The 22,167-nt window shown below is 47.1% G+C and overlaps 12 protein-coding genes across 12 annotated transcripts in view; 5 read left to right on the forward strand and 7 right to left on the reverse strand.

Moving 5' to 3' along the window:
* Positions 1-137: 137 nt before the first annotated feature.
* MCYG_06186 (cell cycle switch protein CCS52A) lies at positions 138-2,178 on the reverse strand (the record flags this gene model as incomplete). Its single annotated transcript, XM_002844176.1, has 4 exons — positions 138-899; positions 962-1,548; positions 1,605-1,732; positions 1,859-2,178. The coding sequence occupies 4 exons, from the start codon at positions 2,176-2,178 to the stop codon at positions 138-140; spliced, it is 1,797 nt and encodes a 598-aa protein (XP_002844222.1).
* A 902-nt stretch (positions 2,179-3,080) lies between these two features.
* Positions 3,081-4,860, forward strand: MCYG_06187 (aspartyl aminopeptidase; the record flags this gene model as incomplete). Its single annotated transcript, XM_002844177.1, has 6 exons — positions 3,081-3,147; positions 3,208-3,269; positions 3,327-3,428; positions 3,506-3,641; positions 3,698-3,790; positions 3,842-4,860. The coding sequence occupies 6 exons, from the start codon at positions 3,081-3,083 to the stop codon at positions 4,858-4,860; spliced, it is 1,479 nt and encodes a 492-aa protein (XP_002844223.1).
* Positions 4,861-5,056: 196 nt separating this feature from the next.
* Positions 5,057-6,859, reverse strand: MCYG_06188 (carboxylic acid transporter; the record flags this gene model as incomplete). The annotated part of the gene is made up of 4 exons (XM_002844178.1): positions 5,057-6,204; positions 6,277-6,469; positions 6,523-6,684; positions 6,779-6,859. The coding sequence occupies 4 exons, from the start codon at positions 6,857-6,859 to the stop codon at positions 5,057-5,059; spliced, it is 1,584 nt and encodes a 527-aa protein (XP_002844224.1).
* A 976-nt stretch (positions 6,860-7,835) lies between these two features.
* Positions 7,836-9,018, forward strand: MCYG_06189 (4-nitrophenylphosphatase; the record flags this gene model as incomplete). The annotated part of the gene is made up of 5 exons (XM_002844179.1): positions 7,836-7,901; positions 7,967-7,988; positions 8,060-8,128; positions 8,181-8,272; positions 8,332-9,018. 5 exons carry the CDS (start codon positions 7,836-7,838, stop codon positions 9,016-9,018), a joined length of 936 nt encoding a protein of 311 aa, XP_002844225.1.
* A 171-nt stretch (positions 9,019-9,189) lies between these two features.
* Positions 9,190-10,551, reverse strand: MCYG_06190 (conserved hypothetical protein; the record flags this gene model as incomplete). The annotated part of the gene is made up of 1 exon (XM_002844180.1): positions 9,190-10,551. The coding sequence occupies one exon, from the start codon at positions 10,549-10,551 to the stop codon at positions 9,190-9,192; it is 1,362 nt and encodes a 453-aa protein (XP_002844226.1).
* A 339-nt stretch (positions 10,552-10,890) lies between these two features.
* Positions 10,891-11,915, forward strand: MCYG_06191 (conserved hypothetical protein; the record flags this gene model as incomplete). Its single annotated transcript, XM_002844181.1, has 2 exons — positions 10,891-11,123; positions 11,189-11,915. The coding sequence occupies 2 exons, from the start codon at positions 10,891-10,893 to the stop codon at positions 11,913-11,915; spliced, it is 960 nt and encodes a 319-aa protein (XP_002844227.1).
* A 222-nt stretch (positions 11,916-12,137) lies between these two features.
* Positions 12,138-13,108, reverse strand: MCYG_06192 (ATP-dependent Clp protease proteolytic subunit; the record flags this gene model as incomplete). Its single annotated transcript, XM_002844182.1, has 5 exons — positions 12,138-12,535; positions 12,602-12,743; positions 12,803-12,828; positions 12,889-12,907; positions 12,977-13,108. The coding sequence occupies 5 exons, from the start codon at positions 13,106-13,108 to the stop codon at positions 12,138-12,140; spliced, it is 717 nt and encodes a 238-aa protein (XP_002844228.1).
* Positions 13,109-13,315: 207 nt separating this feature from the next.
* On the reverse strand, positions 13,316-14,662 carry MCYG_06193 (activator 1 41 kDa subunit; the record flags this gene model as incomplete). Its single annotated transcript, XM_002844183.1, has 4 exons — positions 13,316-13,489; positions 13,539-14,339; positions 14,403-14,481; positions 14,544-14,662. The coding sequence occupies 4 exons, from the start codon at positions 14,660-14,662 to the stop codon at positions 13,316-13,318; spliced, it is 1,173 nt and encodes a 390-aa protein (XP_002844229.1).
* Positions 14,663-16,906: 2,244 nt separating this feature from the next.
* Positions 16,907-18,508, forward strand: MCYG_06194 (conserved hypothetical protein; the record flags this gene model as incomplete). Its single annotated transcript, XM_002844184.1, has 1 exon — positions 16,907-18,508. The coding sequence occupies one exon, from the start codon at positions 16,907-16,909 to the stop codon at positions 18,506-18,508; it is 1,602 nt and encodes a 533-aa protein (XP_002844230.1).
* A 1,133-nt stretch (positions 18,509-19,641) lies between these two features.
* Positions 19,642-20,856, reverse strand: MCYG_06195 (Sec20 domain-containing protein; the record flags this gene model as incomplete). The annotated part of the gene is made up of 3 exons (XM_002844185.1): positions 19,642-20,186; positions 20,245-20,495; positions 20,555-20,856. 3 exons carry the CDS (start codon positions 20,854-20,856, stop codon positions 19,642-19,644), a joined length of 1,098 nt encoding a protein of 365 aa, XP_002844231.1.
* Positions 20,857-21,189: 333 nt separating this feature from the next.
* Positions 21,190-21,510, forward strand: MCYG_06196 (conserved hypothetical protein; the record flags this gene model as incomplete). Its single annotated transcript, XM_002844186.1, has 1 exon — positions 21,190-21,510. The coding sequence occupies one exon, from the start codon at positions 21,190-21,192 to the stop codon at positions 21,508-21,510; it is 321 nt and encodes a 106-aa protein (XP_002844232.1).
* Positions 21,511-21,788: 278 nt separating this feature from the next.
* Positions 21,789-22,167, reverse strand: part of MCYG_06197 (inorganic pyrophosphatase) — a gene marked incomplete at both ends in the record, with an annotated part of 1,063 nt that continues 684 nt past the window's right edge. The window contains 3 exons of the mRNA XM_002844187.1: positions 21,789-21,924; positions 21,977-22,060; positions 22,112-22,155. Coding sequence (XP_002844233.1) covers positions 21,789-21,924; positions 21,977-22,060; positions 22,112-22,155 — 264 coding nt within the window. The remainder of the gene's footprint in view (positions 21,925-21,976; positions 22,061-22,111; positions 22,156-22,167) is intronic.

Genomic DNA, 22,167 nt, shown 5'->3' on the forward strand with positions numbered 1-22,167 from the left:
CTGATATAAAATGGTTGAACGTTATTCTCATGCTAGATCGTTTCGTGTGGCTCATAAAATGTACGGAAAAGGCAGGAGACCAGGTGTGACCGAAAACAACCTGGAGCAAACTGGTAAATGTGCGGGTGCCATGTTGACTACCGTATTGTCGAATAGCTGGCTAGCCTGCTTTCCCGATCTTGCTGTTTCAGGCCTTTCTTATTAAATATTTTCCAGAACCGCAGGGTCTCGTCACCAGCACCAGTCACGACCGTCTGGCCATCGGGACTCATGGCAAGATAAAGGACTCGGAAAGTATGGCCGGTGAGTGAGACGACCTGCTCCATCCGTGGATATTTCCATACCACAATCTGATTCTGGCTGTAGCCATGAGTGCTGACAATCTCATCCGAATTCTTGGACCACGCTAAATTGCACACTTGGCTTCCTGTATCGACTTCTTTTATTAGAGAGCCTGTTGACGTGTTCCAGAATTTAATTGTCCGGTCCGCAGTTCCTCCCCCAGAAGCCAATAGGGAATGTTGATGTGGAGACCATGCTATTGCCTTGACAGCGGCAGTATGGTCTGTGAATCGGTACAAAGGCGCTTCGTTAAGCTTGTCCCAGACTATTAGTTTATTGTCGTTACCGCCAGAAGCGAGTTGGCCGTCATCTGTGTTCCACTTGAGGCCACAAACTTCTTGCTTGTGACCTGCAAGTCGGCGAAGATACTGGTCGGGAGAGCGAACATCTCGATGAAATATGAGACGATCACGGGACCCTGATGTGAGGATGTGATCGTTCCAGGCTAATGCCCCTACACGGAGAGTATGGCCTGTCATCGTCCGTAGTCGGCGACAGTGCTCGGCATCCCAAATCTGAACCAGCCCTTTACCCGTCCCAATGGCAAGGTGTGTTCCCTTTTGTGTAAAATCTGGGTTAGCGTTACATCCTGGTTAGCGTTTGATGAGTGAAGTCTTACTCGTTGGATCCAATTGACGCTGGTCACCGTATCATCTTCCAGTTGACACAGTTTTGTAACATGGCCGTTGATTGAATCCCACATATAAACTGCAGATCCTAGGCCAACACCTAATATATTGCTACTACCCCAATCTACAAGATTTAGGTAGAAATCGTCTGTGAGGTCAGGAGCATCTAAGACCTTAAATGGTACTTTGTTCACATATCGAGGCTGTTTTCGGAGACTTTGAAGAATTTGTTGACTGTCAAATCGGATGGGGGAGAGGCTATACAAGTCGGAGCGGGCATCGAAATTAGGGCCATGCTGGCCGCGTGGTGTTCGAGATGGGGTAGGGTTCCCAGAAACATTTCTTGGGGAGGTATAGGAGAGTAGATTCTTGCTGGGGGTGGAAGGAGTGATGCTAGCCGGGGGTAGAGACATAGCAACCTTATGTGACTGAGGGGTATTAGAGCTGAAATCCCTAGAGACGCTGGAACGGCCGGGGATTGGATTAGGTGAGAGAGAGTGTATGTCGGGCTGAGGAATGGTAGAGCCGAAGAATTCGTTTCGAAGCACCCTAGAGTACGTCCGATTGGCCTCCTCCGCTGTAGATGTAAGAGTAAGCAGGGTGACGGCAGATAGTGGTCGTGCCAGGACTTACTTTTCTGAGAGTGAATTTCGCCGTGGGTTGACTTTTTCTTTGTCTTTGACGGGGTCGACGGACAGCCGTCTTCATGAAGTAAGCTGAATCCAGCTTGTAAGTCTTGTCCATCACGATTGGGTATAAACCTGGACGCATTCGTTAGCAACAATAAAGACCAATGGAATGGAATGGGTATGAACAAGGGTGCGCCAGAGAGGAGGATAGACAAAGCATGTGTACATATAGCAAACAATGGCTCATCTGGCACATACCTATCACCATAAACCCTTTGTCGTTTCCGGCTTGGGCTACTGCCCGGTGTTCTTTCACGCTGACGGCCGGCGTCTTCAAAGTCTTGGAGCGCTCGTGCCAGCGCGTCCGCGTTTACCGGTTCAGACCCAGGTCGAGAGCGCTGCCTGGTGGACCGGAGCTTGTTCTGTGTCGACTTGGACCTAACCCCATGGCTTGGAGGGGAGTTGGAGGCCGGCGGGGAAATGGGTTTCCTGTCCATACTGGCGGCAAGAGTATCTGCTTTGGCTCTACGGGAAGTGGATGCGCGGGTGCGACCTGTTCCATGTGCGGTTTCCGCCATTCCTCCCCAGGCGTTCCCTGAGAGGAGGGGAGCTCTCTCTCGCTTCCAATCGATAAACACTGGCGATAACGAGGACCGAGCAACAGAACGGGTGTCGAGGCATAAAACGACAGCTCCCGCGGACGGCGAACAGGGACTATAAGACTAGATGTTTGTATGCGACGGAAGCGCGACAGCTGTATCCTCCCCCTTCTCTGCAGATGTTGTGTCCGTTCAGTTTGGCGACGGGGCAATAGGCGCTGTTGCTGTGTGGACTGTCGCGACGGGGAAAACGAACATCGAAAAGGGGGCTGGGGCAATGGCGACTCTGCGGCTGGCGGTTTTTTTTTTTTCTCAAACACGGACGAACGGTACAGGCGCAATTCAAAAGGCAGCGTTGACCAAACGCCGGCGAGCTTTTTCTTCTTGTTTAGAATATTTTCTTCTTGTATTTATTTATTTGTTATTAAGAAACGAAAAAAAAAAGCGACATCAAAACAAGCTTCGTCGCCCAAAGGGGAAACTTCCAAAAGGGGAAAGGAAAAACAAAAACCCGCGAAAGTCACGCGTCGGGGGCGCTAGTCCTAAAAGGGATGGGACCCTTCCCCGGATGAGTCAGCATTTAGTCATCTACTATCTTAGTCAGCGCGAGGATAGACGGCGCGACAAGGAACATGGAAGAAAACACCGAGAAGATCTTCTAGTTGGATGATATAAAGAGGAGAACGAGGCCGCTGTTACGTTTCTTTTTTATCCCTGCCTTGTTCCTCTCGCGTTGGATGTCTGTCGCTCTGCTGGACGCCTGTACCGTTGCTCGTTGCATCCGTCTGCCTGTCTTCCTACCACAGAGACCTCGTAGAGTCGCCTCTCTGCTCCCTCCATCTCCACTCTCACGCTCCTCACGATCAAGAACCCTAGCCATCATGATCACCGCTGACGAAAAGGCGCGGGCAAACGACTTTTTGTCCTTTGTCAACGCTTCTCCAACCCGTAAGATGCTGCTCGTTCCCTGATTCTTAATGATTGTAACATGCTGACGGTCAATCGAAGCGTTCCATGCTGTGGCATCTGCAACCAAACGCTTCACCGACGCCGGATTCAAGGAGATCAAGGTAGTTCTTCTCAGGTAGCCCTCGTCATGATTTAAGTCTAACACTGTAATTACATAGGAGAAAGACTGCTGGTCAGACGTTTGCAAGCCTGGAGGCAAGTACTATGTCACCCGCAATGGCTCTACCATCATTGCATTTGCTGTCGGTAACAAGTGGAAGGTCAGTTTTTTATGAACAAATCACCCTCTAAAAAGCTCCATAGAGGAAAAAGACACCGTTTTTAACATTTACCAAAGCCTGGCAACTCAATTGCAATGATTGGTGCCCACACGGACTCTCCATGCTTGAGAATCAAGCCTGTTTCCAAGCGAACCAACGAAGGTTTCCTCCAGATCGCTGTAGAGCCCTACGGAGGTGGCATATGGCATACATGTATGCATCTTTTTCCTAGTATCCGTCGTATTCTTCCGTGCTGACCGATAGGCCAGGGTTCGACCGCGATCTCGGTATCGCAGGTCGTGTGATGGTAAGACAACAGGATGGCACCATTGCCTCCAAACTGGTCCACATTGATAAGCCAAGTAAGTTGGAAGAGCTTACACTTCACCGATCATTATTCTAACCGCGCTCAGTCCTCCGTATTCCAACTCTGGCTATTCATCTGGACCGCACAGAGACCTTTGCCTTTAACAAGGAAACCCAGCTTGTTCCAATCTGCGGCATGGTAGCTGCCGAGCTCTCCAAGACCAATGATAGCCCCAAACCTGAGGATTCAGGAGACTCGGTATCCCCGTTCAAAAAGATCACTGAGCGCCACCACCCTTGTTTGATCGAGCTCCTGGCCTCCGAGCTCTCTGCCAAACCGGATGACATTATTGACTTCGAGATGCTTCTATACGATACCCACAAGTCATGCCTTGGTGGTATGATGGACCAGTTTATCTTTTCCCCGAGACTTGATAACCTCAACTCCTCCTTCTGTGCCACCGTTGCTCTAGTCGAGTCTCTTGCGAAGCCCTCGGCCCTGGAGAACGAGACTGCCATCCGCCTGGTCGCCCTCTTCGACCACGAAGAAATCGGAAGCAGAACCGCTCAGGGTGCAGACTCAAACATCCTCCCAGCCATCATCCACCGTCTGTCCATGCTTCGCGTTTCTGGCAGCAATTCCGACGAAGACCTCTCTACTGCATATGAACAGTCTCTTTCCACCTCCTTCCTCGTCTCTGCAGACATGGCTCACGCCGTTAACCCAAACTATGCCTACAAATACGAGTCCGAGCATAAGCCAGAAATCAACAGGGGACCAGTCATCAAAGTCAATGCCAATGCCCGCTACGCCACCAACACTCCAGGAATTGTGCTGATGCACGAGGTTGCTCGCGCGGCCGTTGCAAAGAGTGATATTTCCTCGGATTCTATCGTACCAATGCAGTTGCTGGTTGTTCGCAACGACTCTAGCTGCGGCAGCACCATTGGGCCCATGCTTTCAGCCGCTCTTGGTTCAAGAACCCTCGACTTGGGAAGCCCACAGTTGAGCATGCACAGTATTCGAGAGACGGGTGGAACAAAGGATGTTGCCCTTGCAACGCGACTCTTCACCAGCTTCTTCGAGAACTACACCGCCTTGGCACCTAAAATCCTCATTGATTAGTTAGGCCGTTCCAGGTGTAAGGCCGCGGAGTATACAAATCTCTGCGGGGCTCAACAACGATGGATTCCACTGTCTATAGCTTTTCCATGTACACTTATCCCACGCCACTACTGAACGTGGATAGGTAGATTTGAACATATGAAGTAAATCCAAAAAACGAGTCGTCTCCCAAACTAGCCTAAGATATAAAAACATCTTAAACACTTTTCTCCGCAAATACTTCAGCCACATGCTGGATAGTTAGCTCCTTGCCTTCGTCTCCTTCATCCTTCAGGACCTTGACGTCAGTTAGCAGAGCCCTTCCCCTTCCAATCTCCTCCAGAGTTTTCCCTTCTCTTCTCCGCCTTTCTATTTCCCTCGCAGCCAGCTCTTCCTCATCTCTTTCTTCCTGTGACATTTCTGGCCCCAGAAGTAGCAAGATCAACAAAAATACCCATACAGCTCCCATAAAGATAGCCATGACTTTCCCATAATCGAATCGTTTCTTCCCATGTGGTCCATCGGGTAATGGGAACTTCTCTCCAATAACAGCCTGAATAGTCGCTGATGCAGATGAAGCCAAATTTCCTAGTTGATAGGTCAACCCCACCAGCAGACCGCGTAACGGCTTAGGGGAAAGTTCGGAAAGATAAATGGGGATAGGGCCCCAGACACCACCGATAAAGAACTGTTGCCAAAAGGATGATGCGATCAAGGCGTTCGACCTGGGCAGAATATATGCAGGTAAAATAGCGGCTCCGAAAAAGCAGCTGATGATCATTGTCAGCCGTCTTCCAAGGAACGTGCTAATCCATCCTATCAGTGTACCGCCGATAACTGTGCCTAGCATACCTACCACGATGATAACCGTAGTTTGGGTTGGGCTTTTCCCTACTTGGTCTTTGAGGAAGGTTGGATAGAAATCCTGGCTGCCGTGGGAGCATGAGTTGAACCCGGTCATGATTACGACAAGATAGGCCATCAAAAACCAGTTCTCTTTTAGCCCGGGACTAGAGTCCTTCCAAAAGGCACGCAGTCCACTCATGCGGGATTTCTGTATAGAATTAGAGCCGGCAGAGACATCCTCCTCTGCTAACATTCGCGACTCGCGCTCTGCCTTCATTACTTGGAAATGACGGGTCTCGGGAAGGCAGTATCTCCAAAGAATGATGAAAATCGGGGGTCCAGCACCAAACCAGAAGAGGCTCCGCCATCCGAACTTGGTGGTTGGCACCAATGCTCGATAGAATATGGCCGCGAGCATATAGCCTGTGCCATAGCCTTGTTGGAAAAGGCCTGACGCAATTCCGCGAGCATCATATGGCAAATCTTCCATAGCAGTTGCTGCCGCGGGACCAAATAGACCTAACGAATTCTAAGTTAACAAGTTGCCATTCAGTCCGTGTATCAAAGGTCACAGCTTGTCGCAATGCCTACCTCCCATGGCAATCCCATACAACGATCTAACAGCCAAAAATTGGGACAAATTCTGGCAAAACCCTGAACCCAGCTCAAGGACAATGAATAGTACCAAATTTACGATCATTGGCCACTTCCTCCCATATCTATCCGCGAAGAGCCCAAATATAATAGCACCAACAGAGCGTAACATAAGCGTCACGGTTAACCCCTAGTTATGCATAAGTTAGTCAATGTAGCACACGTCTATAAGAGTCCACTAACCCATGACACCTCCGAATTTGTAACTCCAAATTCGGTGGCTATCTCCGTTATCGTGAGAGATACGGTGAAGAAATCAAATGCATCCCAAACCCAAGCGATAAATCCGACGCTAAACATAAGCCAGTGGTGGCTATCCAGCTCGCGAAGGATATGGTAGGGATTCTTCAATTCAGTCTTTATCAAAAAATGGCCATCAGCAAAGCCACTTTCCCGCAGCTAGTATCATCAAGTAAACAAACAACGGCGCAGGAGTCACCTTCGACGGTTTCAGGCTGGAGATTCGCGTCATAAAATAATGACGAATTTGCTGTGACGAGTAAAACCATCCTGCTGCCATATGATTCTTCATGTTGGTTTGAATTGCCCGCTTAGAATTTATAGTGCAAGATTAGAAACCAGGACACTATTCAAATAAACACCAGAGAGGAGATTTTATAGTCCATGGCGGCGTAAAAAATATTAAGGCGAAAGTTTTGATTTAATAGTTTGACAGGTCGATTAGGACGATCTACCGAAGAGGCAAGCAAGCCACCTGTACGCCTCCCGAGATCATCGTTAACGCCCGCGACGTCGTACCACGCGTAGCCAGGCGTACTTAATGCTGGAGATAGCCGAGTTTAAAAGGGGGACACAGTAGTTAACATCCTGGGTCACTCCCGTTGCATGTGCTCCGTCTCCCCGCAAATTATCACGGCAAATACTTCGGGACACACAAAGTTCCAGACGGATCAGGGAACAAGATGGCTCGCAAATCAGGGTTCAGCAATTTCAGGTAGCGTGGTCATCGCTCTCCTTGTTGGCCGGCGTCGCAGAATATGTACTACATAGTATGTAGATTCGTATCTGTTCCTTTCCAGAGACGGCCTGCAACCAACTTCCTAGCCAAGCTTAGGCGGTTGAGGGCATGGGCCCCGCACTTTGTATATTAGTTCTCATATCGGCGATGACATGTAGACAGATATCGCAGCATCCTGGCGTGTATAAATGTCCATGTAGCTTAGCCTGTGATGGCCGGTTAGCCTCCGTAGTCCTTCACAGCGTCAAGACAGCGAGATGGATAAAACAAGGTGAATCCAAGGCTCCAACTAACCATAACGAGTATATGTCATCTTTTATTTGTATTCTTATCGTCGTCGTCCGGGCGATGTTGCTGTCGTTGAAGCCTTTAGGCGAGGAAAGCAGTAGAGTTTCTTAAAGTGGGATGGAATTTCGACGTTCGACTTTCAGCTTCAACTTTGACCAAAACATCTCCAGCAGCGAGTTAGCTAGACAACTTTATCTGTTGGCCGTCGATTGGTCGGGATAGACAGAGAATGGCCTCGCCTCAGTATCTGACCGGCGATAAGGCTGCTATTCGGCAGTTCGTCGATAAATTTGACGTATGTATCCAGTTCCCCGATGGCATATGTGTATGCACGGTATTTAATATCCTGGAAATGTGTAGGCCTTTCTATTTGACTGCGATGGTTAGTTACCCAGACGCCCCCTGTGCCTGTATCCCCATGCAATTGACGGATGTTTTCTAAATGGTGGGCAGGAGTGCTCTGGTCTGGCGATACTCCGTTCAAGGGAGCCGTTGAAACGTTGGACATGCTGAGGAGCAAAGGTAGCCTTTCATCCCTCACAAATTCCATCGGGCGTTTCTAACTCCCTGCTAGGAAAGAAGATTGTCTTTGTTACCAATAACAGCACCAAGTCAAGAGTAGACTATAGAAAAAAGCTGGGTGGTCTGGGGATCAAGGCCGAAGTTGTAGGTGAAGACAGTCCCGTTGTAGCGCTGGAGGACAGCTGACGTTGACCATCATACAGGAAGAAATATTTTGCTCATCGTATAGTGCTTCGGTATACATCTCACGTATCCTAGAATTGCCGGCAGATAAGCGCAAGGTGTTTATCCTGGGAGAATCTGGAATCGAGCAAGAACTAGCCGCCGAAAATGTTTCCTACATCGGAGGGACGGACCCAGCATACCGACGAGAAATCACGCAGGAGGACTATCAGAAGATTGCTTCTAATGACCCTTCTTTCATGGACCCGGAAGTTGGAGTCGTGTTGGTCGGTTTGGATTTCCATATCAACTACCTCAAACTGGCTGTCGCATTGCACTATATCCGGCGAGGAGCCGTGTTCCTCGCAACGAATATTGACAGCACGTTGCCAAATTCGGGTTCCTTGTTTCCAGGCGGTGGCTCGATATGCGCCCCGCTCGTTGCTATGCTAGGAGGCCCAGGAGTACCAGGTGCAGAACCTCTCTCGCTGGGAAAGCCTAGCCAAGCAATGATGGATGCTATCGAGGGCAAGTTCAAGTTTGACAGAAAGAAAACTTGCATGGTCGGCGACCGAATAAATACGGACATCAAGTTCGGCCTTGACGGTGGCCTTGGTGGGACACTCGCCGTATTGACCGGCGTGACCACGAAAGACGAACTTATCGCCTCGTCCATAGCCCCGGCTGCTTATGTTGATGCGTTGAGCGATTTGTTGGAGGGTGCATAGACTATTATACATTATACATTGCCTAGAATTCGTGTTTGTATAGATCAAATAGAATTACACTGATTACTCCAGACAGCTTCCTATATAAATGTCATGGATCTATTTATACATGTCGAACATCAGCTCACCAGACCACCAAGCAATAACTTACACAGAACAGTTCGTATCAATTCATGCTAATTGACGACTAGCAGGATATTCTTCCCCTTCACTTCGTTCCATAAAAAACGACTTCAGTCGCCAGAGGTCTAGGACGAATAAGGCCGACTTTCTTGTTGCGGGTATGAAATATAGAGCGCCCCCTTGAAAAACTTCCCCGAGTTGACGTACTGCTTGAAGTTCTTCGAGGGATAGCAGCTTCGTCAGGTCAAAGACAGGAACTTGCGACCTCTGCACAGGAAGCTCAACTAGATCGAATGATTGCTTATCCGTTGCTGTTGAAGTGGTGAAATCAGAATCACCATTATGGTCTAAATTCGACTCCGCGAGGTGGTCAGGGCGAAGAATCAACACTACTCCACTCCTAATATCTCTCAGCTCTGGAAGCTGCTGTAACGAGTCCTCTAACGCTCCTTGGGTTATGGGGTATTCGGTGTTATTCAACACGGTCCAAGTATCCTGCCTTTGTTGTTTTTTGGTTTTCGGCGTAACTTGCAATATTTTCTTTAGGCTTCTCAACACTTGCCTCCTCATTGCCTGAAGTACATGGTTGGCCATGTCTCCTCTCCAGACTAGCGTTTGCATAGCGTTCTTAGAAAGTGGCCCTTGGGGTTGTTTCCATGAGGGCGGGACTAATCCTTTGCTGATATTGGAATATTTGGGATTAGACAGCATATTTAACAATGTTCCGCTATTCGTAACCCTGACTAATGGAAATTCCTTCCTTGGTTTCGAGGTGTTATCAGCACCTACAGCAGGGTTGCCATCGTCTGCAGGAGGGCTATCGTGTTCAGTAGTGACCCTGGACCCTGCGTCGCCAGTTGCTTCTCTCAACTCATCCTCAAGCAGCGAAGTAGGAAGTAACCACAAAGCAGATGTCTCAGGGTGCTGAACAAGACCGAAATCTATCATCAGCTCCGTTGGGAGTCTTGAATGAGTTGCATGGCATAGTCGAGGAGGGCTTGCAAGAGCTATTGCCCAGGGGTTGCGAACCAAGGATGAGTCCTGGTCCCAATGTTTACTGCGTTCTCCAGTTTTGGCGATTCGATTTAGAGACGCTCGTTTCTCGGATCTCCTTAATATAATTGGTGATTCCACTAGGCCATCTGGAGCAGCGGAGTTCGAGGATTTCTCTCCGGATATGCTACCATATCGCTTTTTCGTATACTTTTGGGCAGGTTGACAAACATCCTGGTGACTCTTTGGGTATAATTGAGTGTTTGTATTTGGATATTGCTTGGGCTGAGGCGTTGTAGAAATTGTTATTGAATAGGATCTTGGGATGAGCCTGGGATGCTTTTCTATCGAAAACGTAGCATGACTAAAAATCTGTTGGCATAACGATAGTCTTGAGCAGAAAAAGCTTCGTTTCATCTTATGATGCTTTCTCTCCTCAGCTCGCACCTACACACTTAACACTCTGTAAATATAAAGAATAGATGAAGAATAACCAACATCTTCAACTCTTTTTCTGTCGTCGGAAGTTTTGATGAAACTGCTTAGTAAGCGCAAAACATCTCAAAACGACAGAAAACATGAACATTTTGCGCCTCAAGCTGGCAAATATCAAAACATTACCCTTTGCGATGGTATAATATGCTCCGTGAAGCGACGTTCCGGAGAGCTTTAGGGGTGTTTTATGCTCCGATATCATAAGCTACTTTCTTTCTTCGTCTACGCCACTATTCTCATCTCTAATCTCTAAACATCTCTATGACAACCCAGGCTCCTATCACCGATGCCGAGTATATCACAGACGTCCTCAATATACCTAGCAGGTCAAGCCCGGAAGATGACATCGAATCAATTACTTCATGTCAGAGTCAACCTGATCTTAGTACCAGGAGAGCGACCTTCGCAAAGTCCAAGTCCGTATTTCTCAATCGACTGACTCGTGATTTGGATTTGCTTATATACTGTGAGCTATCGGCCCTCTATTATATGGAGTAAGCTATTTCCTTCATGAATGTCGAGTGCGCAGCTTAACTAATATCTTTTCTTCGATCACCAGCTGCTCTATCATACACTTCGCCGTACGAGCCATAGTCCAGTTCCTATTCCTAACCCCTAAAGCAGCCAATTTTCCTGAGCCACCGAAGAATCAACCTTACATTGGAGCAATTATCTTGAGTAACTTAGTCTGTATCTTCCTCCACGTTGTTTCATCAAATCCGTCTGCAGGAGAAGCATCCAGAGGGTACCTTCACGGTGGGCTGTTCATTGATTTCATCGGTCAAAAAGGCCCCATTTCAAAAATTCAGCTGCTTACTATGGACCTATTGGTTTTATGCCTTCAAATCCTGATGGTTGGAGCACTCCTGGAGAAAGAAAAGGCCTCTGGATTGAACCCATCTCAGCGAACTGTCGGGAGTGCGGCGTCTTCAGCAGTGCAAGAGCAGGACCATGATTCCGAGGAACAAGGACTGCTGAGATCATCCCAGAATTTGTCCAGCCAGGAGGCCGATATTGGGATCCAGCAAGGAGAGGGTCTCGAGACTTCGAATCTGGGCGGTGCCAGAGGCGTTTACACAGTCAGTGGTATGCATCCGCGCGACTATTTCCATTCGGGGGAAGCCTTGGTTATGAGCCTGGATGTCAGCCGTACACTCCAACAGCAGTGGCATAGCCGTACCTCAGCGCTTGTGTCCCCCTCTGCCTCATTAAGTAACAATAGAGTCCCCGCAAGCACATTCATTAGACGCCAACTGGGCATTCAAACGGAAGCTGCCGGGTCTTAACTTTGCAACCTTGTTTAAGCTTTGCTAAAGGACTTGCAGTTGGCCTGATATGCAGTTCAGTCCTGTATATATATTATATGCTTTATGAACAGTACAGTAATGAATATTCTAATATGGTGATTTATTGTTGGACTGAGGGGGATACATTGAGTAAATCTATACACAGAACCCCTATTTACTAGGGTCAACCTATCGTACATTGTTATGCTTTAATTTCCTGATTTATGAAGTTGGTTCCTCCTTTGGAGGTATTCGTCTGTCGAGGATAGAATCCACGATGCCCATTTCCAGAGCTTCCTTTGCACCCATGAAATAGTCTCTCTCCATCAGTTTTTCGATCTCCTCCAGTGTCATTTCTTTTCCTGTCAAATGGCGTTTGTAAATTTGATTTAGTTGGTGGCGTACTCGAAGGATCTCCTTTGCGTGGATGGCAATATCCGTTGCCTGACCGAAATACCCTCCTGAAGGCTGATGAATCATTATTGATGAATGCGGAAGGCAGTATCTTTTCCCGGCTTCACCGCCACATAGTAGGAGAGATCCCATAGACGCCGCTTGGCCGACGCATATCGTACTGACTGGGGACTGAATATAGGTCATTGTATCGTAAATTGCAAGCCCTAGTAAAAAACCATATTAGCTATGCTGGACTACATCCATAAGAAATTCACATGCATGTGGCCTACCAGCTGTCACCGACCCTCCGGGCGAATTGATATAAAGCTGAATAGGCTTTTCTGGGTTGTCTGCTTCAAGGAATAAGAGCTGCGCAACTATCGCAGCCGATAGGCTTTCGTCAACCTCGCCATTGAGGCATACAATACGCTCCTAACATACAGGTTAGAATAGCTTCTGATGAAAGTGAACTTGAGTTGCCCAACGCGTACCTTTAAGAGACGTGAAAATATGTCATCTTTGGGATGTTAGGTCAGTATTGGTCTCAAGTGGAATGCGGTTGGAGCAGATCGCATACAGGTGTGCCAGCCGCCTCCCTTAGAATCGCGACATTAATTAGCTTCTTATTCTCCATATCTGATGTTGAGAGCTCGTTCATGACATACCACCGTCTCAGTCACAAATGGCGTGGGTGTCCAGTTCCGGGGCGGAACCGGAGCAGAGGAATGAGAATAGCCTCGAGAAAGTGATTTAGAGGTAGAGAGGGCTAAGCGATTGAGTACCCGTAGTCGGTTCATGAGTAGATATTGATCCTATAGCTCTTTAATCCTCCAATTTCTAGTGTAGTGCACGTAACAAGTTGCTTCTGCTGTTTGTCTATTCGCGCTGGGAGGTTGTGATTACTCTTCACCGTGTCGGTGTTAGTTACGTAATCGCAGCTATTTAATAGGCATTTTGAAAGAGATGTGATACAAAACATTGGTATAAGATGCAACGGCCAGCGACTAATTAGACTGTATTATTCCGGATATTTGTAACATGAAATCCAACGTTGAGAGATGTTCATCAGCCCCGTCTACTAATCGTTTATCAAATTCGGAACAGACTTTCAATATCTGATTCTTTTGTACATCTGAAACAGCTTCGTCCTGGAGGACGGCTTGGTATGTCTTGAAGCACTATTAGCATATCATTCCCAAAAGCTCATAAGGGTGGATGACTTCGTACCTGTGAGAGGACCTGGGAGGCGCTCCATCCATCAGCCACCAGGTCAGTTACTAGATTTGAAATTTCGTCGTATTTTGATACGCGTTTGTTTGGGCGAAGAGCTGCCATGACACGATCCATAACAGTCTCCGGGACCAGGCCTGATACCTCTTCAATACTTTTCACTGTAATCTTGCTTTTTGTATCTTTCGCCTCTGCAGTCTCGTCGGATACCTCTTTCTTCTTCCCTGAGCCGAAGCGGGCTAATCTTGCAGAACTCTGCATAAATGTTATTGCTTTTCGTAGATCTCCATCGCTGCACCGAAGTAGAGTCTCAACGACGTTATCCTCCAAGTCCAGTTTCTCCATTCTTGCAATTTCAACCAGCCGGCTTCGGGCAGCAGAGCCATCTAATACCTTGAACCGAAATTTGCTGCACCTACTCGCTACAGGGTCGATTATTCTGGTAACATAGTTGCATACGAGGCAGAATCGTGTAATGCGACTGTACTTTTCCATGGTTCGGCGAAGGGCAGACTGTGCATCGTGTGTCATGCTATCGGCCTCATCGAGTATGACGATTTTGAACGGTGGGCAGGGATACTGAGAACGGTATGCAGGGTCGGCTGGAGGTTGAGACAGGTGCATTCGAGCAAAATCCTTAATCTTCTCACGGACAATGCTAATCCCACGCTCATCTGAGGCATTGAGCTCGAGAACTCGCGAACGGACGAGCGCTGGTCCGAAGAGAGACTTGGACATTGCCAGAATAGTTGAAGTCTTTCCCGTTCCTGGAGAGCCGTAGAAAAGCATATGAGGAAGCTATAATGTTATTCGAGCGCGTCAGAGAGAATACAGAAACGGAGAAGGGTGCTGCCTTCTTACATTCGAAGCGTGCAGGTTCCGCTGCAGAACAGAAATTGTATGGTCTTGGGCGGCCACATCGTCCAGGGTCTTTGGTCGGCTAAATTCATATGGTCGCATTGTCAGTTTCCGTACATAGCCTGGACCATGGATCTGACATACTATTTCTCAACCCACGGCTGTGTTTGCTGGTCGGAAGAATCCTGACTATTACTCGCACTGCTTTTAGCTGCCAAGGCTGCCGCAGCGCGCGCTTTGTTGTTAAAGAAATTTGACGCCATTAGGACAAATCTGTTAATGGCACTGCGGAAAATCCCAATTCTGTGGTGGGATGAGATGTTTCTGGAGGGTGAAAATTAACGTAACTACAAGCCGCGTCGAAAGCGCGAGAGCGCGTTAAGTGACTAATTAGTTAACGGGTTAGCCGCGGCTTATTCAACCTCCACAATCAAATTTTCCATTTACCTGCTTTGTCCCCAGTAGTTGTTATATGAATGATACGTATGCCTCCATGCAACTGGTTATCTATGCTTCTGATATAAGACCCTGTTTAAGCTGGTTAAGAGCGGTCTAGTATGCTCAAAGCAGTTAATGGTCAGGAACATGCCAACCTATTGTCAGCTTCTCAATTTCCAGTCGATTTTCTTTGTTCCGTCACTATATATATTCGAGCCTAACGCTGTATTTTGCCCTGGAAGGCTGTGAACAGCCCTCTCTTATATCAATATTTCGGTGTCTAATCGTCTTTCTTTAACATGGCTGCTGGTGTACAAGATGGCTAGACTTCAGCTCTCGGTCAGCTCGCCAGCTTGGATCATACGGATCACTATGTAAAATCAAGCGCGAAACCAAGTAGCCGATTGACATGCAAATTAGACAATGTAAAGTGCCGCCAGGACTTAGCTGTTGCACGCAAAGAGAAATTATTGCAGAAAAATGTGAATTTGAATAATAACCTCTAATTTCTTATGCGCTGCTAGAGAATTTAGGCGAGGGCGTTCTCTGATCTCTAGTCTACGGTCTTCCAGGTTGTAAATCCACTCTAAAACATTCTATTTTACATCGTATTGGTTAAATGTGGGTAACTAAGCTAGAGGAGATAATAAGCGCCATACTAAGCTCCTATACAAGCTTTATATTGTACACAAAGGATGGATACTACCTTTCCCAACAGTTACTGCCCTATCTTTGGTCCGCAGAGTGTTAGCGTACAGTGCCCGCTGCATTAAATTGGAACATAGACATTACTTATGGATGCTATTTGCTACTCCTCGCGAAATATTTGAATTCAATCTAGCTAGAAGGATATAATAGGCTAGAACAGAAAAGTGCTCCCTCTAGCCTGAGGTCTCATTTCAGTAAGGAGTAAAAAATAGAAAATGCCTTTTTTATTAAAAGTTGTAAGTAATACTTCTATGTATTAATGTTAGCTTCCAAATACAATGCAGTTACCTTATTTAATTAGTTAAATATGCAGACCAGGAACGATTTAGGCACCTGCGGTGGCTAAACCATGCCAGCTACCAACCGATTCCATTCTGAGTACTTGCTGCATTATTAAGAGTATTGCTCTTGTTACGTAGTCATAGCTAACTGGGGCGGAAACCCTAAGTAACAACCGTATTATTTAGCATGATTTGGCTGGGGATTAGTTTGCAGCCTTGTTCTAATGCAACCAGCAAAACTTGTGATTAGATCATATTTATGAAGAATATAGGTTTGACATTTAGCTTCAACGCTCCTTGTGGCTCCAAGTTTACTGGTAAGTTAGAGTAGTGAAAACAAATTGGTCGACAGTAAACACTTTTATAATAAATTCTTTTTTAACGCTAACTCTTATTATCTACACTTTTCTTGCAGTACATTCTCTTTTATGGTCGACGCCTGAAGCTTGTGTATACTCAGGACTAAAATACAAGATGCAGACCAGGCGCCAGGGGTGAGTTTTGAGTAGTGGGGCGGTTCGCGTAACAAGGTTGGCGGCTGATGGTGGGGCCGCGGAGATAAGCCACGGATTTACATCGAAAAATACATAGTATATAGTATGGCGGGGTTTCACGTTTACATACAAAGGATTCAAACCCTGCACGCTGCAAGGCTGGACCTTTGTTGGCTCCAGTCTTAATAACAATTGTGTGTCCTCCGTACATACCATGTCCCGTTGACCTCTGACATATTGCTTAGGTAAATATTTGACCTCACGTTACTAGGCAAAATCTGGCCGGTGTGCGTCCATAAAAGCATGCTGTTATAAGCTTAGATTTACGAGCTGGCCTCATTTATTTAACTTAGATTCCGGTTCCTTTCATCGAATGATGTGTACTACGCACGCCATGGATGTATTTCTTTGTATGTGAGGTCCCGGGGCCAGGGCTGGGACAAGGCTGTTTACGTTTATAATGAGGGGGGCGCATTCTCATTGCCTGCATGGCTCATATAATGGCCATGTATCTGCCCCAGTTCGCTGCCCATTACTGTCTCTTCTTTTCACAAAATCAATAACCACCCCAGAGACTCCGGCTATTATGGAGACAGAGACAACGCCACCCAAAGCGGGCCATACGGTTCGGTTTTGGGGCATATTTATTGCGCTATGTATTCTCTCGTTTATCTCAGCGCTTGATGTCGCAATCATCACTACAGCCCTCCCTACCATCACCGCCGAGATTGGGGGCTCCAAGAAATACGTCTGGATTGCTAATTCTTTCGTGCTGGCCTCTTCGGTATTGCAACCGCTTTGTGGTCAGCTTGCAAATATATATGGGCGTCGAATCCCCTTCATAACGTCTATTGTGCTATTTACACTAGGCAGTGGTATTGCTGGCAGCGCTACAAGTGCAGCAATGCTAATTGCTGGCCGCACAATACAAGGCGTCGGCGCTGGAGGTATGTATGTCTTAACTGACATTGTTTGCTGTGACATGGTCCCTCTCCGTGAACGAGGAAAGTATCTCAGCCTGATGTTTTCATGGTCTGGAATGGCGGCTGCCTTGGGTCCAGTCGTTGGAGGAGCGCTGGCTGAGGCAAACTGGCGTTGGATATTCTATCTTAACATTCCCATCTGCACTGTAGCGTTGGGGATAATACTTTTCTTTATGAAGGTAAAAACTTCAAAGCTTGACAAATCGGGATTACAGCAAATCGACTTTCTCGGAAACCTCATTTTTATCCCGAGTATGGTTTCTCTTCTCCTTGGACTGGTAACTGGAGGTATTGAATACCCGTGGTCTAGCTGGCGAATTATCCTTCCGTTGGTATTAGGCATCGTCGGCTGGATCATTTTTCATATCCAGCAATCATTCGCCAGTTATCCAAGCGTGCCCCCACGCCTGTTCAGCAATCGCACCTCGGCCGCTGGATATCTTTTGGCCTTTCTATCTGCTGTCCTGGTTCAAGCAATCTCATATTTCCTCCCAGTGTACTTTCAAGCTGTCCATAGTACAACAACCTTACGGTCTGGTATCAACTTTCTCCCATTTGCTATCAGCACGTTGGGCTCGGCAGTTATATCTGGTATACTTCTAAGTAAATTTGGCGCCTATCGACCTCTCCACGCCATCTCTTTCGCCCTGTCTGCTATCGGGTTCGGCCTTTTGACTCTCTTGAACGGCGGTACAAAAACTGTTGCCTGGGTCTTTTTCCAGTTGATTGCTGGTACAGGCTCAGGGATAATATTGTCCGTCATGCTACCGGCGATTATGGCTGCTCTTCCGGAATCTGATGTTGCATCCTCAACTGCAACATTCAGCTTTATTCGGACATTTGGATATATCTGGGGTGTAACAATCGCCTCTATAATATTCAACGGAGAGGTTAACAAGTATCTACCGTCCATCTCGTCGCCTGCTCTGCGGGACCGGTTAAAAGATAGCGCGGCATACTCATTTGCTAGCCAAGCTCATAATTTGCGAAAGAATTTCCCGGAGTCTGTGTGGAATGAAGCGGTGGAGGTATATGTTAAGAGTCTAAGGGCAATTTGGTGGGTTGGGCTAGGCATTAGCATTGCTGGCTTGTTTGTGGTGGCTGTGGAGAGGGATTTGGAACTCAGACAGAATCTGGAAACCGAATATGGCATTGAGGATGAAAAGAAGAGCGACACGGCTACAGACGAAGAGTTTGGCCCGTGAAATAACGGAATAGTTATATCATAAAATCAATAATATGCAACACTTATTCTGCCAAAAGGTTCTTAGACATCCAGAGGAAAACAAGTATGCCTCAAGAAAAGTTGAATAAGATCCTTCTATTAGCTAGAAACGCTTGCGTCGTCCCAATTTCATTTCAGACGTTGATTTAGGGGTATGAATCTTGTATTTAACCGTTTGTTTGACATACATCTCTAACTTCAAGCTTGACAAAAACTTAAACCCGCCAGGGCGGCTCTTTGGAATATGCCATCCTGCCACACTCCTGTGGTTTATGTTGTTTCTAGCCCATATGATCTGATAGGATGACACAGAGATCGGCGTTTACAGCGATGTTCATGTATGCAGACCTATATGTAAATTAGTTCCGAGTCTTATATATTATCAGTAATAAAGGGGTTAATATACCTCGGAGAATCCATGTCATCAGGCGCTTCTCCGGTTGCGGAAGCTGTTAGGTTCCGTAGTTTTTATGAAGTTTAGCGGTTCAACTTTGGTGGAATCTCGATTAATGGCTCTAGCACTGATGGGCTCGACTCGACTTATTGGGTAATAAACCTGGTTCCGACACATTATCTGACCAAACTGAGTCGCATAACCGATGCTGATTATCAGATGTGTCTCCTCAGAGGCCTCTGGATTTTGGAGCTCCTTGACTGAGCCTCGATTTGGCTAGGGAAACTGAGCTCAAAGTAATAAATACTTCAACCTCAGAACAGTCTCTGCTGGGATTTTCACTATCATAACGAGCAACGATATCAAATAATTGGCACCGCCTCTGAATGCAATCCAAAAATTAGAGTATCCGAATTGATGGTTTCTTTGTTTCCAGAATTACCAAAAGCTCAAACTCGTTCGTTCATTGCCAAACGTAGAGAAGCTTGGCAGTACCTTCTTTGTAAGGCTGTTAGATAATAAGAGGGAAAAAGCAAGTAGACATCAGAGACTTCCCGAAGAATGTGAAAGGAATAATGTACGGTAAAAGCGAGGTATATTAGACAAAGACCAGACGTATTAAATGGATAAAGACGGGACATGATGCCGCGGGCGCGTTGATAGCATTGCCACAGGAGATATCGGTTCAACCGAAGCGAGAAATAGATGTAGATGGATTTCTAGAGTTCATCCACTAGAGGTTCTTCCCACATCCTCTTGTTAGGATTAGGATACACCTTTGGGCCGTCTGGTCGCTGCGTAGGTATTTGTTTATCTTGCTCTGCTCCATCTGCTCCAGTCCAGCGATTGATATCTTCAGCCATATCCGGTATACCAGCGGCCTTGGTAGAGTCTGGGTTCCACAAGGAATTCGTTGCTGTTGGCCCCAAGTTAACCGTGGGTAATGACTGCGTCGATATAATCGATTTAGAATCCCTAGCCAGGCCCATAGACACACCGCTAGAAACTCCGAATATACTAACTGTGATTCTAGCAATGAGTTTGAGAGGGAGCCAGACAATCCACCACAGAGGGCCGTAGAGTATTCGTCTAAAAATAAGCCATGATATCGTGCCTATAAGGATATAAAATGCCGTTTCCAGGTACCATGTGTCTGATTTCTGGGACCGGAGAAGCGAGCTTACGAGGGATCTAGATGATGCAAGAAGGGTATCCAGGTTGCTGTATGATTCCGACAGAGAGCCAAGAGCCTTGGTGGATTGTTCTTAGGAGCGGAGTTCAGTAAATTGGTAGAAACATGAACAAGAAGTAATCTCACTTACCTAAAGTTTCCTGCGCAAACTGGCTCCTTGAAAGTTCGGCCTGCATGAGACTGTGCGTTTGCCTCAGTGCAGCAGTCACATCCTTTGACGAGTTTGCAACGAGGTCGCCGTGAGTGAACTTTGGCAATCTCTTCTTTGGCCCATCCTCACCGGCCGCAGAAGGTTGAAAGAGAAGCTGTCTCTGCCTATTCTTTGCCCTTTCCGAGTTACGCTTGGCTTCTATCTGTGCTCTCCTGAATTTAGACCGAGCCCTATCGGACTGTCAGCTAAAGTGTAAAAGCGTATGTCATTAGCATGCTGGAGCCCGCACATTTTTAAGTCTTCTTCCAGCTTTGCCATGAGAGCCATGGCCTTCCCGCCCTCAGAATTAACGGGTACACTCTCCATGCGTTGATGTCGCCTCCGGTCAAAAGGGTGCGTCTCTACGCGTAAGACCTCCATTTCTTCTTCTATCTCTCCAAGATCATGATGAATCTCGGTACTAAGATCGATTCGCTCATCGTCATCATAGTTGTCTGAACTGCCAAAGGATTGTAAACGACGTATCAAGCCAGAGACCTTCTCGATGGATGACTCGACGGAAGCAAGCCGAGAATGAAGAGAAGCCGACATCTTGGGTATCACCGTATCACTTTTATGTTCCCTTCAAGTGTTCTGTCGTGAATATCAAATTCATGCCAATTCAGATGTTTGGAAACGGCGAAGTTGGTCTTTTGTATCACGTGATATGATTATTTTTCGATGAAGAAAGTCGAAGATTGAATCTTCAATTTACACAGAACAAGCCATAAACAGCCCACGGAAGAGTCAATTGCATAGCTACAGTGCTGTACTCTCTATTTACCGTGAGTTAACGCCTTACCCTCAATGCCAGTTCTGAAATGCTGACCGGTTCCCGGACATAATAGCATCAGACCACCTCAAAAGAGAGAAAGGAACACAACGATGGCCCTTCCATTGCGATCAATAACCTCGTTCCGAACATCATTTTCTCCTCTGTCACCATTATCTCGACCCTGTCGACTGTTTCTTGCCCTGCTACAGACTCCAACAACTGCCTCCCCTTCGTCGGCAGCGCACATCAAGATCGACGTGACGCATCTGCCGAAGAACTCGAAACAACTGCCTGAGATGACGGTGGGATTCCGGAACGGCAAAGAGGTGAAGTTGGAGGTGGGCAAACTACGGCTTTCGGTGGGGGACGTGATGGAGGAAGTTGGAAGGGTAGGGAGGCTGATTGAGAGAGAGGAGAGTTTGAAAGGATAGATAATGAGGTCGGGGGATCATGGTGTTTTATTTTGGCATGTATAACTAGAACTTGTAACAATTATGATATTATCGTGCATATACGGTGCCTTTAGCGTTGGTATAAATTTATTCTTCATTCAAGGTGGCTAGATACAATTGAGCTGGACTATGACCAAAGTAGAGATGGGCTCTCGCCGTTTTGTCTATTTAGCTACAGCATGAAATCAAGACGTGCCTCCTGTAGGTGGGGGCTTCTTTTTTTAAGTCATCTAGTGGCATCGGAAAAATGACAAAAGTTAGACAGAGGCACCGGAGATGAAGAACCACTTGTCGATGCTGCCGTCGATGGGAGCAGGTGGGAGGTTGGAGGCAGATGGGATGGCCTCGAGCTTGGCGGGCTCAGCACGGTTGGTGTCGAGGGTGGAGTTGGCACTGCAGGCTGTTAGCTGGGTGGTAGGTGCGAGAGGGTACAATGGTTGCTTACAGAGAGATGCCGTTAGCGGGGGACTGGCCGGACATGAGCTTCTCCCAGGCCTCAGCACACTCCTTGACGACGTCCATGGCGTACCTACGTCGGTTAGTATATGCTCGTTGCTGAAAAATGATACGCAAGACCTACTTGGCGTTCTTGCACTCGCCGGAGAAGGCGAACTGGTTCTCTGGCTGCCGTCCGGG

The sequence above is a fragment of the Microsporum canis genome, genomic scaffold, assembly GCF_000151145.1.
Source record: "Microsporum canis CBS 113480 supercont1.6 genomic scaffold, whole genome shotgun sequence".
NCBI lineage: Eukaryota > Fungi > Ascomycota > Eurotiomycetes > Onygenales > Arthrodermataceae > Microsporum > Microsporum canis.